This window comes from Rhipicephalus microplus, chromosome X, assembly GCF_043290135.1.
Source record: "Rhipicephalus microplus isolate Deutch F79 chromosome X, USDA_Rmic, whole genome shotgun sequence".
NCBI lineage: Eukaryota > Metazoa > Arthropoda > Arachnida > Ixodida > Ixodidae > Rhipicephalus > Rhipicephalus microplus.
Window position 1 is genome coordinate 177,185,738 of NC_134710.1, and position 15,572 is coordinate 177,201,309.

The following is a 15,572-nucleotide window of genomic DNA, read 5'->3' on the forward strand; positions in this document are numbered from 1 at the left end:
TGCTGAGATTCGGGGGAACGTTAAAGAACCCCAGGAGATCGAAATTTCCGGAGCCCTCCACTACGACGTCTCTCATAATCATATGGGGGTCTTTGGACGTTAAACCCCACTTATCAATCAATGAAGAACTTGCAACAATGCTATATTATGAATAATGTATCTATTTTAAGCAATAGCAAATCTTCAAGCATACAAACTTTTCTATCCTTTCAGATGTCCCTCTCCTTATCACGTTTTTTGCGCGTACTTATTATGGAAAACAAAAACTTGATCATGTACTCGCGATCACCCTAAAGGAACAACACTAAAATAAATGATGTTTTAAACAGTACTAACAAAAACTTGGAGGATTTCTTTTTGTAAATGTATGCCTTTATATGAGTGTATGGAGCAACGCTTTGTTCTGTAGCAGTTTTTAGCAGTAGTTACATTAGCAGTAGTTTCTAAAGTACATGTTTTTTATTATATACAGTTTTTTGTTGTTATTCTGTTTTGCGGTTAGCTTTTTTTCGTTGCAACATTGTCAATAGTGTTATTTTGATACTTATTTGTTACCTAATGTCACTGCTGCTGTAGTGGAAGGCTCCGGAAATTTCGACCACCTGGGGTTATTTAACGTGCACCCGAATCTGAGCACAGGGGCCCACAACATTTCCGCCTCCATCGGAAACGCAGCCGCCGCAGCCGGGATTTGAACCCGCGACCTGCGGGTCAGCAGCCGAGTACCTTAGCCACTAGACCACCGCGGCGGGGCTGACTTCAACATGTGGAAGGAAATTAAGTGGATGGTATATAGCTAACCACATGTTTTCTTAGTCATTATCTCTTTCTCCGTCTCTCATATCAACCAATATTCATATGCCATCAGCGAGTGACGTCTCCAATGAACGAGGTGCACGCGCATGAAGCTCTCAGTCTACATCGAATGTAAACGCTTTTCGGCAGAGGCGGCTGCACACCAGCAAAGGCACACCGCGAGCGTTCGTCGCTTATGCACAAGCACTGCGCAATCGAACGCCCAAGTGTTATAGACCTCTGGGTGTGTTTGCGCGGAAATAACGAGTCGAATAGCCCTTCATAATAGCTCGACAAGGAATGCAACAATATGACGCCTCAGACTAACTAGGAAAGTATACTTATCCCGTAGACATCCTGACCTTTCAAGTGTTCTTTTTTTTCTTATTTGATCACTGAAAGAATAAATAGCAGAAGTGGGTGCTGTTATGCTGGCACCAGCTACACGTCTGAGTTGGCAAACGAAATATACGAACCTGAATGAAAAACAAATAGCTTACAAAGCTTCTCATACAGTGGAATACAAGAGTGCACAGTACAATTCAACAGCACACGAGTTCACATGTACACACGCCAACTAACATGGTCTGTACGCCTTGGTATACACAGGAAACCACACAAAAGACAAATAACTACACGCGAAATAATACACGTGATGACAATTAACATTGGAGATTTCTGAACACACAACAGGAAGAATGTTACACGTCTCTCATTTGAAAATAAAGTGTGCCTTTTCATTGGTGTCTCGCGTTTTTGCTTATTTTTACGGGCGAAGCTCCTTGAGGCGTGGGTCTGTCCATCCCTTGTATGTATGTATGTATGTATGTATGTATGTATGTATGTATGTATGTATGTATGTATGTATGTATGTATGTATGTATGTATGTATGTATGTATGTATGTATGTATGTATGTATGTTTGTATGTATGTATGTATGTATGTATGTATGTATGTATGTATGTATGTATGTTTGCATGTATGTATGTATGTATCTATGTACGTACGTACGTACGTACGTACGTGTGTATGTATGTATGTATGTATGTGTGTATGTATGTATGTATGTATGTATGTATGTATGTATGTATGTATTGTAGCGAAGCCTCCGAACTATGAAATGGGTCAAACTCTTGAGTACCTTCTAGTGGGGCTACCCAACAAGGACGCCGCTCGCGCTGAGAGCCCGTGCTTTGCTGTGACTGTCGCCATTGCATATTCTCGCTCGTTGCCGGCTAATAAACGCTTAACAATTTGGTGGAGAGTGCTGCGATCCCTGTCTATGCCTTTGGAGCTACGATCACGTACCCTGCCATCTACTATGTACCAAGACGCTTCTCAGCAAACGCCTCCTCCAATGCCACCCCCTTGTCCCGGTGTCCCCAGAATCCGCGATCCACCTATCTTCACTGGCGCTGATGGCACTGACGTTGAGGACTGGCTCGCCATTTATGACCGCGTGAGCGTCCCCAACAAATGGGACGAGGACGGCAAGCTGACAAACTTGGTGTTTTACCTTGCCGGTGTCGCCAGTTTGTGGTACAACAACCACGCGTCCGATTTTGCCACCTGGTCCGATTTCAAAACCGCAATCGTCAACGTCTTCGGCCGCCCTGCTGTTCGCAAGCTGCAAGCCGAGCAGCGCTTGCGTGAACGTGCTCAGGAGGCTGGTGAGTGATTCACCAGCTATATTGAAGATGTCCTTGACTAATGCAACAAATACAATAACACCATGTCCGAGTCTGACAAGATCCGAAACATCATGAAAGGCATTGACGATGATGCCTTCACGATGCTGCTGGCCGAAAACCCCGGCACACTGGGTAAGGTCATTACACTGTGCCAGAGTTAGGAGTAGCTCCGCCGGCAGCGTTCGAAGACCCGTCGCTCCCCACCACGAGCTGCAACACTTGCTGGCTTGGAGGCCAGTTGTGACCAAGTGTTGATGATTGCAGACCGGAAGTCATTTATCCGTGAGGAAATCACGGGCCAGTTCTCTCTCCTGCCCTTTGCCCACCCACTGGCTGTTCAACAATCGGCCACTACCCCTCTCCCTCCCCTCCATCGAGCGATTGAGCAGGAAATAGCGAAGGTCGTTCCCGCGTACCACCCCCAACAACCTCCGGCTCCTGTGTCCCTGAGTTACGCCCAAGTGGTCGCCAGGTCTCCTCAAGTCGTGCCAGCACCCACCCCTCTGACTTACGCCAAAGCTACCGCTCGACCTCAGTCCTTTGCAGCGGGTATGCCCGCTACGTATGTTCACACAACCCCTCAACCTCAGCTTCAGCACACCATGCAGCATTTCCAGCCACCATTCCATCCATCGGCTTTTGCGACATGGGTGAGAGCTACCCCGCAGAACCAATGCCGCCCACCCGACAACCAGCCCATCTGCTTTGCCTGAGGTTACGCCGGTAACGTAGCACGTTATTGTCCTCGCGTAGAGCCGGCTCCAATTTCTTTGCCCGTTTCTGGTCAGCTCAGCCATCCCTATCACGATAAACCACCGTCTATGCCACTGCCGTCTCGCCCAGATTGATGTCCTTGAAGGTCACCATCTCCACGACGTCGTTCCTGTCCCCCATGCGACCAAGTTCGGCTGCGCATGAGAGGGAAAACTAGTCGTCGCAGTCCCAGATGCAAGGACTGCGACGTTATTGCAATGTGAAAGCCTTCAGAGCAGCCCCTCGAATGTCATTGACATGCCTGTGGACGGTGTTCGTGCATAAGCTCTTATTGAAACTGGAGCTGCCGTATCAGTTATGGAAGGAAAACTGCCGCTTACTTCGAAAAGTGACGATGCCACTTTCTGGGTTGTCCTACTGTACTGCTAGTTCGCATCGTATTCATCCTACAGCAAGGTTCACAGCTCACGTTGTCATTCAGGACGTTCTGTGGGCCACCCAGTTCATCATTCTGGCATGCTCTCATGACGTCCTCCTGGGATGGGACTTTCCCTCCTGTCACGACGTCGTCATCTATTGTGCTTCTGCAAAATTGAACTCTCACTCTTCTCGCATTGGACGCCAGTAGACAGTCCCTCGGCACAGATGAAATTTCTCATGAATGACAAAACAACAGTGCCTCCGAACTCGACGACGGCTGGGTTGGTCTACTGCACCGGTCTCTCCGACACAATTGCACTCGTTTCGCCATCCGACCGAGCTTATAGCAGGAAAGGATTGCTAGTACCTTTTGAGACCGTGCAAAACACCAAGGGCAACGCCTCTATTTTTGTAACCAAACAATTCCCGTAAACTGTTACCTTGCTTCGAGGGCAATGTCTCGGCAGAGTGGAACCAATCGACGACGCACAAGTTCTGGACGTACCCGATGACTCGCATTGTCCCAGTTCACCTACCATCAATGCTGTTTCCACTTCTGATCCGTCATCTGCTGATGTGTTTGGCCCCTCCGTTACTGACAACCTTATGGCGGTGCAGCGTTCCCAGCTTCTGAACCTGTTGCAAGAATATCGTTCTTCTTTCGATGTCGGGCGAAGTTCTCTCGGTCGCACGTCCGCTGTTACGCATGGCATCGACACTGGTGCCCCTCTACCTTTACGGCAACGTCCATATTGCCTGTCGCCGGCTGAACGTCAGGTAATTAGCGAGAAGGTTGACGATATGCTCCGACGCGACGTTATTTAGCCCTCGGACAGTCCATGGGCGTTTTCTGTTGTCTTTCTTGCGAAGGAGGACGGTTCTTTGTGGTTCTGTGTGGACTACAGACGGCTCAATAAGATCACTCAAAAAGATGTTTATCCACTGCCGTGCATCGATGATGCGATTGACAGCCTTCACAGAGCCGATTTTTTTCCTTCTCTCCATCTGCGCTCGGGATATGGCAAAAACCCATGGCTGACCACGCTCGACTGAAGACCGCCTTTGTCACACCCGACGGCTTGTACGAGTTCAACGTCATGCCGTTTGGTCTATGTATAGCACCCGCGATCTTTGAGCGCATGATGGACACCGTTCGGCGCAACTTGAAATGGTACATGGGCTTGTGTTACCTCTACATTGTCGTTGTCATCGCTCCGGATTTCTCCACACATCTTCAATGTCTGAAAGATATTTTCGCACGTGTGAGCAATGCCAGCTTGCAAATAATTCTGAAAAAGTGCTGCTTTTCAGCATGTCAATTCACCATCCTAAGGTACGTCGTGTCCAAGGATGGCATTCTTCCTGATCCGGTCAAGCTTCGGGCCATGGCCGAATTGCCCAAAACTGCGTCCGTCAAAGAACAGCGTAGTTTCATGGGCCTGTGCTCATATTTCCGACGCTTCGTACGAAACTTTCAATGATCATATCACCACTGACGAAGCTCCTTTGAAGTAACGGGCCCCTCAATTCGGGGTAATCCGTGTGCGACGACGCATCCGCCATTCGTCGACGTTTCCTCTGATTCTACGCCCCTACGACCCTACGGCCCCAACGGAGGTGCACACGGACGCCAGCGGTTTAGGCCTTGGTGCTGTCCTAGCGCAGCGCAAACCCGGATCTATGAATATGTCGTAGCATATGCAAGCCGTATGCCCACCAGAGCCGAGACAAACTACACCGTCACGGAGAAAGAGTGCCTGGCGATCGTCTGGGGTCTTACAAAGTTAAGACCTTATTTGTATGGTCACCCATTTGATGTCGTCACCGACCATCATGCACTATGCTGGTTGTCATCATTGAAGGATCCCTCAGGCCGCCTCGCCCGTTGGGCTCTTCGCTTAAAGAACTATGACATCCGCGTGCTGTACCGCAATGAACGCCAGCATGCTGACGCCGATGGCCTCTCGCGCTCCCGTCTGCGCGAAGACGACGTCGCCTGCTCAGTAACCTCAATTGCTGTTTTTGCCATCGATGTTAACATTCTCGCTACCAAACAGCGAAAGGATAATTAGATTGTTCCGCTCATTGGCTTGCTCTTTGATCCATCGGCAACACCATCCACGCGTGCCTTGCGTCGTCGAGCTCACCATTTCACCATCCGTGACGGCCTCCTACACCAAAGCAATTACTACGCCGACGGCCCGCAGTGATTACTCGTGGTACCCCGCAGTCTGCGGTCGGAGATATGTGAATCGTTCTGTTCTGGTCCACAATGCGCGCACTCTAGGGTATTCAAGACTTACCACAGCCGTCAACAACGCTACTTTTGGTACGGGATGTACCACTATGTGCAGCAGCTCGTTCGCTCTTGCCTCACTTGCCAACGCCTCAAATCGTCAGCACACATGTCGCACGCCGGTCTGCAAACGTTACCTTGCCCTGACCGTCCATTTGGGCGCATAGGTATCGATTTGTATGAACCACTTCCTCTGACATCAGCTGGTAACCACTGGGTCATCGTTGCCGTAGATCATTTAACGCGATACGCCGAAACCACCGCTCTCCCGGCGGCTACTTCGCGCGATGTTGCGCCCTTCCTGCTTCATCAATTCATACGGCGCCACGGAGCACCCCAAGAGCTTCTCAGAGATCGAGGCCGTATCTTGTTGTCGGAAGTCATCGAAGTCATTGTGACGGAGTGCCATTCTGTCCATCGCAAAACTAGTGCTTACCACCCGCAGACAAACGGCCTCACCGAACGCTTTAACCGCACCCTCGGCGACATGCTTTCGATGTACGTCGCCGCCAACCGCACGAATTGGGATAATATACTGCCCTTCGTCACCTACGCCTACAACACTGCCCCTCAAAGCACGACCGGCTTTTCACCTTTCTTCTTACTGTACAGAAGGCACCCGTCGCACACCATGGACACGATACTCCCATACACGCCGCATCCATCTGAGTGTGCACCTATTTCTGAGACAGCCAGGCTTGCTGAAGAGTGTTGTGAGCTTGCTAAGACTTTTACGACGCATGAGCAAGAGCGGCAGAAGAGTATTCGTGATGCTCCATCACTTTTGAGCCAACGTTCCTTCTTGGTGCGCTTGTATGGCTCTCGATCCTGACCTCTGTAGGTGACCTCTCTTGCAAACTACTTCCCAAATACAAAGGCCCCTACCGTGTCATCTAGCGCGCATCTCCGGTCAACTATCTGATCGAACCCGTTGAACAATCTTCAGACATTCGCCGCCGTGGGCGTGACATCGTCAACCTGGAGCGCCAGAAGGCTTATTATCACCCGATCGTCAACCTGGAGCGCCAGAAGGCTTATTATCACCCGCTCATAGGAACAAGCTGTTAGGTCGCCAGGCGGCTTCCCCTTCGACCCCCGGGTAATTGTAGGGAAAGCTCCGAACTCTGAAATGGGTCGGAACTCGTGAGTACCTTCTAGTGGAGCTACCCAACAAGGACGCCGCTCGCGCTAGGAGTTCGTGCTCCGCCGTCACCATAGAGTTTGATCGCTGGTTGCCGGCTAAAAAAACGTCTAACTATATATATATATATATTTATATATATATATATATATATATATATATATATATATATATATATATATATATATATATATATATATATATATGTATATATATATATATATATATATATATATATATATATATATATATATATATATATATATATATATATATATATATATATATATATATATATATATATATATATATATGACGCTATGATGAATGGCAGACGTGGCCTGGCTCATACGCCATGTTTATTCTAAAAGCACTTCTTCCTCCTCAGCCTCTACCTTCAGTCACTACCTACTTACGTTACACATTCCCCCTCCCCCCGAAAAAATGCGCGTGTTTTATCATACAATGCATAATGAATGAGCAGTACTAGAACGCAAAAAAAACATCGAAATGGGCCGTAGTTGCACATCACGTTGAAGTTCCCTAAGATCACGCATAGTCTTCACAAGAGAGGGCAGCAATCCGGGGTTATCAAGTGCAGCTCCGGTGGGCGAGGCTGGCTGTTATGCTCTGGACAACATAAACATGTTTTGAGCGTGGAAACAGATGGAGATACAGCCGGTATTCTTGCAAAGAACGAACGAGGTTGGATCGCTTTGCAGGATTGAATGTTTCGTAGGCGTCGCATTTTTTGTTGTGGGTCATACAAACGCCGTGCATGCAGTTTGCGCACCCGTTGATCGTGGCTGATTAGGCGCTGCTTGTGTTTCTGCAGAGCACAAACGGTTGTTTTGTGGCTTTTGGGGAGTTTTCTATGGTGATAACGCAGATGTTCAGACCGAAGGTGCAATCTTGAAAGCTGCTGCAGAAAAGTTCCTTGGCTTTTCTTTCTAAGCTGGCTCAGATGCGGAATCAGTCTTTTCTTTTGTGATCGTTGTTCACGACATTCTTTAGGCCGCAAAAATGCTTGCGATGTAGCTTTAATTCTTCGTTGTCCTTGTTGGTGTGGCCGTTCTAGTTTTTGGTGTTCTCCTTGTTGTTTTTGTTGGTGTTGCTGATGTTGCTGTGGAACGCGTTGCGGTGGGAGCCATTCTTGAACATCAGGCCGGTTTTCTTGACAACTTGAGCTGGTGTCTAGTCGGCAGCTGGTAGTCTGTGGGCTGCTATAATTCTGTTCCGGTAGTGAATATAATGCTTCAGGGTTGATAGACAGCTCTTTAGAAGCTTCTTCTACACTGTTCACTACGAAGAGCTCTTGTGGCTGGCAGGGTGCGATGTTCAATACGTCTGAGCCTTGTGCTTTGCTTCGACTGTCTAAGGTGTATGCACCGGATGGTAATGAATGAACCCGTCCTGAAAGAGCATGGCTTGACCGGGTATTTTCGTGAAGCGTCAGGTCATCTACCGTGATCGCGACGTCCTTATGAGACGAATGGTGAGCGATAGGAGCTCTTGAAAAACCGCGTGATGAAAACCCAGGTGGTGGACCACGTATGCGAGACGAAGAGTGAAGGGCATCAGGTGGTTGAGCAACGTTTCGGATCATATGCTGAAGCGATGACTTTCGTGCAGAAGGGAGGCGCGCTTGACGGTTAGGTTTTTCCCAATATACGCATGGCCTTCTGTAAGTGAACTCATGTGCTACTTCGTCTTCAGGCAGTAGTCGATTCGCGCTGGGCTTTCGAATGGTTGAGGACTGCTTAGAGAATTGAAGATAGTGTGCGGTTGTCTCTAGATGGTTGGCAATGAGTAGTTCTTGGTCATAGTCGTTAAAACGGGTAATCATCTCCTCTTTGATTTTTCGCCATGACTCGTCGTTCTCGAATATGTGGGTGAGCTAAAATTTGAATGCCTCACCTGAGATGTAGTCAGTGAAGTTGATGATGATCTCCCGTTCCGACCAAGATGCAGCGGTGGCATGGAGCTCGAACAGGTTGAACCAGTCCTGTACGGGTCCATCGTCCGCTGATCCGGTGTACTTAGGGATGTCAAGGTCGCCTGATGCTGCTGTCATGATGCTTGGTGGTCTTGGTGGTCCGCATTCTTCTGTGGTCCGCGTTCGGTCCCTACGTCTCGCTGAGGTCTTCGATGATGATGGCCGGGCGATGAAGTGGTTGCGAGGTCTTCATCCTGCCGACTTGTGTGACGCTATGATGAATGGCAGACGTGCCTGGCTCATACGCCATGTGCCATGTTTATTCTAAAAGCACTTCTTCCTCCTCAGCCTCTACCATCAGTCACTACCTATTTACGTTACATATATATATATATATATATATATATATATATATATATATATATATATATATATATATATATATATATATATATATATATATATATATATATTGACGTAGCGAGGAAGGAAGCGCACTGGCTCCGGCTCCCTAGTAAAAACGGAAGGGAGAAAGCACGACGTACGACGAAACACGTTTAATAATCACATACGTTTCGGCTGGTGGGCCAGCCTTCGTCAGTGTGACGGCCATTCGAAGCGTATGTAATTATTAAAAGTGTTTTGTCGTACGTCGTGCTTTCTCGCTTTCGTTATATATATATATATATATATATATATATATATATATATATATATATATATATATATATATATATATATATTTATATATATATATGTGTGTGTGTGTGTGTGTGTGTGTGTGTGTGTGTACGGGCGGGGAAGGATCTTCGCTCCTCTTTCTGCCGAGCGAACATCGCCTCTCTGGCCGGGCTTGTCTGCGCGGGCGCTTATCCCGCCAGTGAACAGGGGGAGGGCGGTAGTGGCTTACGCTTACCGCACTATCGCGACAACAATCAGCGCGCGCGTTCTGTCCCCACAACAGGTGGGAGCTTATATAGGCTGCGCTGTGACCACGAAAAAATGGTGCAAAGAGTCTACCTGGAGCGGCCGTATTCTCCTACACCAGCGTTTTGTAGAGTTACGCGAGGTCAGATCTAAATGGGTTGACTGCCAGTCTCACTTTGTATATCAACACCGTCACTACGCACAAGTTTTTTTGGGGTCATATACTGTAGCCACACTGCAGGAAACTTGGTTACTTAGCAAGCGCATGTTTACTACAATTAACATTGCTCTTAAAAATGCTAGCCTTACTTCATAAAACATCCGGATATCTTGCTATCATATTCATTGATTCACCCTTTTGCAAAACTGTGACTTATTTTTTAGTTAGACAACAGTTCCGGACATTGATCCATTGTTTTTCTACAACTTCACACAAGCCAAAGTTTCACGTGTTTCTCTGTTTGTATGCTCTTGTTCTTTTCTCTCTTAGCGTAGAGGTAGTATCTCCTTCCATGTTGTAAATCCTCCTCGTGAGTAAGAGTCACATGTTATGGCCACAACAACAACATGGCACAACACGTACTAGAGATAATGGCTTGAGTAATTGAATAGAGTGTATGGCAAGATAAGAATAACATAGTCGATGACAGCTGAGATTTTGGGGGGAGTAGCAAGGAGATTACGAAGAAAGAAAGAAGGATAAGAGTTAGAGCCAGGAAGGTTAACCGGAATGGAAACATCTGTTTTGTACATTCCACGCTAAGCGAAAAGGGAAGAGTAAATACAGATGGAAAAAAAAAATGGATAAAGGCAGGCTGCGCATGCATGCACACATACACACACACAGAAAAGAAAGGTGAGAAACGGAAGCGTTATTGTTTGTCTCATAGGTTCACTACGTTGTAAAAATCAACGTAGGTTTGGTGAGACTTCCAGTGAGACTACTGTTGTGGTCAGTTTACTAAAACTGTTGCCGAGGCGGGTGAACACCACTGCTCCGCTGCTCTGCGACAGCCTTTGCGTTCTGGAGCGACGACCGCGGTAAAGAAATCATTCTGTGGTTTCCTCACTGCTGCAGTCCTTGAACGCAGTACTATCATCCATGCCTATACGGAAGACGAAGGAAATTGTAAAATTTACATGAAGGCATACAGTCAGTAAAATACCGCTGTCTCAAGTTTATAGAGTAAATATGGCGGCAAAGTCGAAGAGGCACGCCCAGTCGGTACAGACGTGTATGCTGCCAACTTGGCGTGTTCAAAAATGTAGGCATAGAATGGAGCAGGCTGGCTCAAAACAATGTTGTGCTTGGAGATCTTGCCTCCTGCATGACATGGGAGGAGCTGCAGAAATAGGTGGTCTAGCAAAAGGTAGACGGAAGAATGATGCTTCTACATAGAGTGCGAAAACCAACTATTTTATTCAATGGCTCGTGAGTGTCGCCTCGCGCGTGTATTCACTTCGTTGTCGTTGCTGTGTCCGGCCCCAGCAGCACGCGACAGTGCCCTCCGCCGTATAGACGGAGTTGCAGTCCATAGTGTTCATTAGGCAGTCTTGGTCGTGAAGGCAAAGTGGCGAACGGGTGTTCAACTTTCTTCAGGGGACCGGAGCTGAGAGTGACGCAGAGGTCGGGATGCGCACTAGAGCGTTCCGTAAGGTGTATTGAAATGAGTTCTTTCTTGTCCCAGGTTAGACGGGTTCCATCAAGGCTGGTCGGAATGTGGCGTTGAAGCTTTGTCGGCGTGAGTCGTTGGGTGATCACATGAACGCTTCATTGTTGTGTGGATCGGAGTGAGCACAGAGCAGGGGGACGCAGCTTGTGCTTGTGTCGATCAAAGAACGGCCAAGAACAAGGTTTGACTGTGAGGACAAAACACTGCTGTACTTGACCCACGTCTTTCTTGACCAGTAGGCTGGAAAACCGAGAAAGTGGTTGATGGCAGGGATTGGTGTTCCTCTATTCTGGAGAGCGGCACAGTTTCATTGAGGTTTTGTGTGAACACGGCTGCATCAAGTGATGTTGATGTACCTGAACACACGTACGAAATGGCAGGCTTACGACCCCGTCGGGAGAGGTTGGCTCCTCAGGCAATACTTCTGGAAGGAGGTTACTGTTGTGTTGGGATGCCACCCCTGTAAAGGACGCGCACTGTGTGTCGTGAAGTTGTGTGCTTCATCCATAGATGTCATTGCTTACGGACACACGTAATTGTCGTTAACCAATCCTTTGTGTATGCATTGCTCTGTCGTGTGTTGGGAATAAACGGCCGCTAGCCGGTGCAGTCATTGTTTAATTTCCGCACGACTCGGTTGACTCCCTCTGTCGTGTTGGTGGGCCGTTACCGGTGCTCTCCATGTGCCGCGTCCAGCCGTCGGGCCCCTTGTCGTCGTTCGGACGTCGCCCACCGACACAACACTCACCACAGACATTAGAGGCGTCCGACCGGTATGATGTTCGCACGCCTGGCAGAATCTGTACCGTCTACGAGGTTTTGTGCGGCTGGCGGCGCTGCAATGGGGGCGTCTGAGAACAGAACTGTTTGTTCACTTGACGGAGAGTAATTGTAGCTCCGACAAGTTCTCGAACAGCCCCTGGCGTTGGCACTTCAGCTGACGATGTCGGTGTTACTTCGCCGAATTTCGCTTGTATAGACGTAAGCTGGCGCCCATGATGACAGATGTGGCAGAAGCAGTTCGCGAGAGGCGTCACTCATCCGCGGCATGTGGCGTGCACAGTATCGCCTTAGGTGTGCGGTCCAAAACCATGTCATTTAATGACTGCATGGTTACCTGTGAACTGGTTGATGTCTTAGCGCCAACACCTGGTCAGATCGGGCAACTTAATTTAGCTTGTTCGGGCAGTGAGATTGTGGCGGCCTGAAGTTCGAAAGTAAGGTTGAGGGCGGTAAGGAGCAAGTGACATGACACTCCCGGTTTCAGTAGGACGCGTATAAAACCTCGAAGTTGGTCGTATGCCTGCAGCCAAGGAGGAGGCACAACGGATCGCCAAGTAGGAGGAAACATGGCTACTGCGATGGCGCACCAGTCCTGGTGCCAGATAATGTTGCGCAGGTAGAAACCAGTCTCCATCTTGAGGAGCCAGATGGCTTGGCTTGCTGGCCAAAATTTCCACGATTCCGGCGGTAAAAGGATGCAGGCGCCGGGGTCATTGTATCTGGTTGTCGCACCATGGTGATAGGCGAGTCAGGGTAGGTTGGCTTGGTGCGAGTGCCCGGTGGAATCTTATGGAATGTCAATCGATGGTCCGGGGTCACCGCTGTAGCGCAATGTAGAAGGAAGAATGTTGCTGCTACATCGAATGCAAAAACCAAAAATTTTATTCGATGGCTTGTGCGTGCCGCCTCGTGCCTCCATCCACTTCCTTGTCGGCACCAGCAACACGCGACAGTGATAACGCATTACTGTGATGCGAGTGTACCATCCGCGCAGGCTCACTGGCGTTGTCTCAGCCAGCATCCCCAACCGTCATTGTCCATCAGGCGTCTCCAATACCGAAGCTGAGATCTCGCATAATTTTTGCCTCTCGAGCCCTGTATCATCTGTCTCGCTTCCATTTCTTTTCTGTGCAGAAGATTTTTGGTGTCGGTCTTGCGAGGTCTCGGTTTAGCGAGCATTTTCGTGGTCGCTTCGCTGCTGGCTGTACACTCTTGGCTGCACAGCGTCCCCATACCTGATTTTGCAGTGTAGGCCTGCGACGTAATGAACAAAACTTCTGGCATAGTCTTTACTCGCGACAACATCGGCTGCTCTTTGAGGCAGGATGTGAGGGTTGCCGTTTTAATTTTCGGCTGTCTTCATGGCGCTTGTTTCTCGTGTTGTTTCCTTGTTCCAACCACAATTGAATCTTATATAGTTTGTGCAGTGCGTGTGTGTTCGCAGTGGCCAAATGCGCTGAAAATGAAAATGACTGATATGTGGGGTTTAACGTCCCAAACCACTATATGATTACAAGAGACGCCGTAGTGCAGTGCTCCGAAAATGTGGAGCACCTGGGGTTCTTTAACGCGCACCTAGATCTCAGCACACGGGCCTACAGCATTTCCGCTTCCATCGAAAATGCAGCCGCAGCCACCGGGATTCGATCCCGTGACCTGCGAGCCAGCAGCCGAGTACCTCAGCCACTAGACCACCGCGGTGGGGCTTAAAAAATGCACTGAAAAGCCCTTGAGAAATCAAATTGTACTTCAGATTTTCTCACGGCACCCTTATGTGCATACAGCTTTGTGAATTTTCGTGCCCATTCTGATAAACTGAATTGTAAAGTTCACGGTAATTATCCTACAGTGCTTCTGCACATTATGAATAGAACAAGAATAATTGCGTGTTAAGTGTATGAGCACCATGAAACTAAATATTTCACACATTGAGGTGCATAGTGAATTATATGTTAGTGACACGTAATCATCTATAGAAAACACACTGAGTGGCCGCTTTCAGCATGATCTCGTCATAATAGCTTCCCTGTAAAACTAGAATACGTGCAATGCAAACGGAATGTCTCGCTTGCATGCGTGGAATACAAGACATACTAGCACTTGAATGCGTGCAGTGGTGTTCTCGGCACAGGCATTTTCAGCCAAAAATATAAGGACTCTAAGCAAGCTTCTCTGTGCCGTAATGAAAAGAGACATATCATGGAGTTTTCACGTGCCATACCTGAGAAAGCGGTTGAGAGCTATATGCCACCTCTTCAAGTTTTTCGCTGGGCAGAATAGGGGAATGAAGCCTTGTGCTATGCTACCACTGTGCATGGTGTTTTTTTCTTTCTACCATACAGTTTGCCTGCATTATTTAACCTAAGCAAAACAAGTCGACGCATGATACAAAGCATTCAGGCCCAGGCACTCCACGTTTTTCGAGGCCTGCCTCAGTATGCCTCAACAGTAGCGACTATGGCCTCCGCCTAAGACCAACTCATGATGACCGGTATTGAAGTTGGAGTGCTGAAGACACACTTAAGGCATGTCGCCAGTAGAGTTACTGTATATGCTACCTTTAGGTAGCAGAGTTGCGCCAAGGTACGCCATCTTGGGTTCAAATGTCTTGCGGGAAAGCCACTCACCACCCGTGTAGGAGCAGTGCTCGCGCTCATAGCGTTGCCTTATTTTTTTCCTCTCTCTTTTTCTATTTTTATGAAGGTACGAGACAAACTCAGTTGCTCTGGTCACGCCTGGAAGTCTTGATTTCATGTTTACGTTTTTGGTAAGTAATAATGAAAAAACGTGCGTCAGCTCATTGAACCAGTTGTAGATATGTACATTTATACACATTAGCTTCTGCTTCTTCTGCACTGTTTTTCCCATTTACATATATGATATTATTTTTCACTCTTGATCGCTATCAATTCAGGAATGGAATATTTTCATCGCGTTGGGCTCATTCGTTAACTGTGTGAGGTAACCAGCTAGAGTTTTGTGGTCTTCAACTGAATCAAGCTGGATAGCAATCGAGAGTGGCCGTGCGACGCCCGCGTTAAGCGCGCATCTCGTATGAGGATGGTGTTACAATCACGGCTCACGACAATTGATGTGAATCATCGTTCAACAACCTTGTCGTGTCCAACATTCTTTTCACTTAAGGTTTCAAAGCAGTATTTAATTCACGCACTAGCAGCAACACCTTGCCGATTC

At 47.9% G+C, this 15,572-nt stretch overlaps 1 protein-coding gene across 3 annotated transcripts in view; it reads left to right on the forward strand.

Annotated features, from left to right (window-relative positions):
- Positions 1-15,572, forward strand: part of LOC119177220 (uncharacterized) — a 79,913-nt gene that overhangs the window by 42,270 nt on the left and 22,071 nt on the right. Inside the window, exon 1 of one of the 3 annotated variants that reach the window (XM_075878273.1) lies at positions 15,115-15,144. The exons of the other annotated variants lie outside the window; for them this stretch is intronic. Coding sequence (XP_075734388.1) covers positions 15,130-15,144 — 15 coding nt within the window. The 5' untranslated portion in view covers positions 15,115-15,129. Of the gene's footprint in view, positions 1-15,114; positions 15,145-15,572 lie in introns of those variants that run through there. 3 annotated transcript variants of the gene reach the window in all.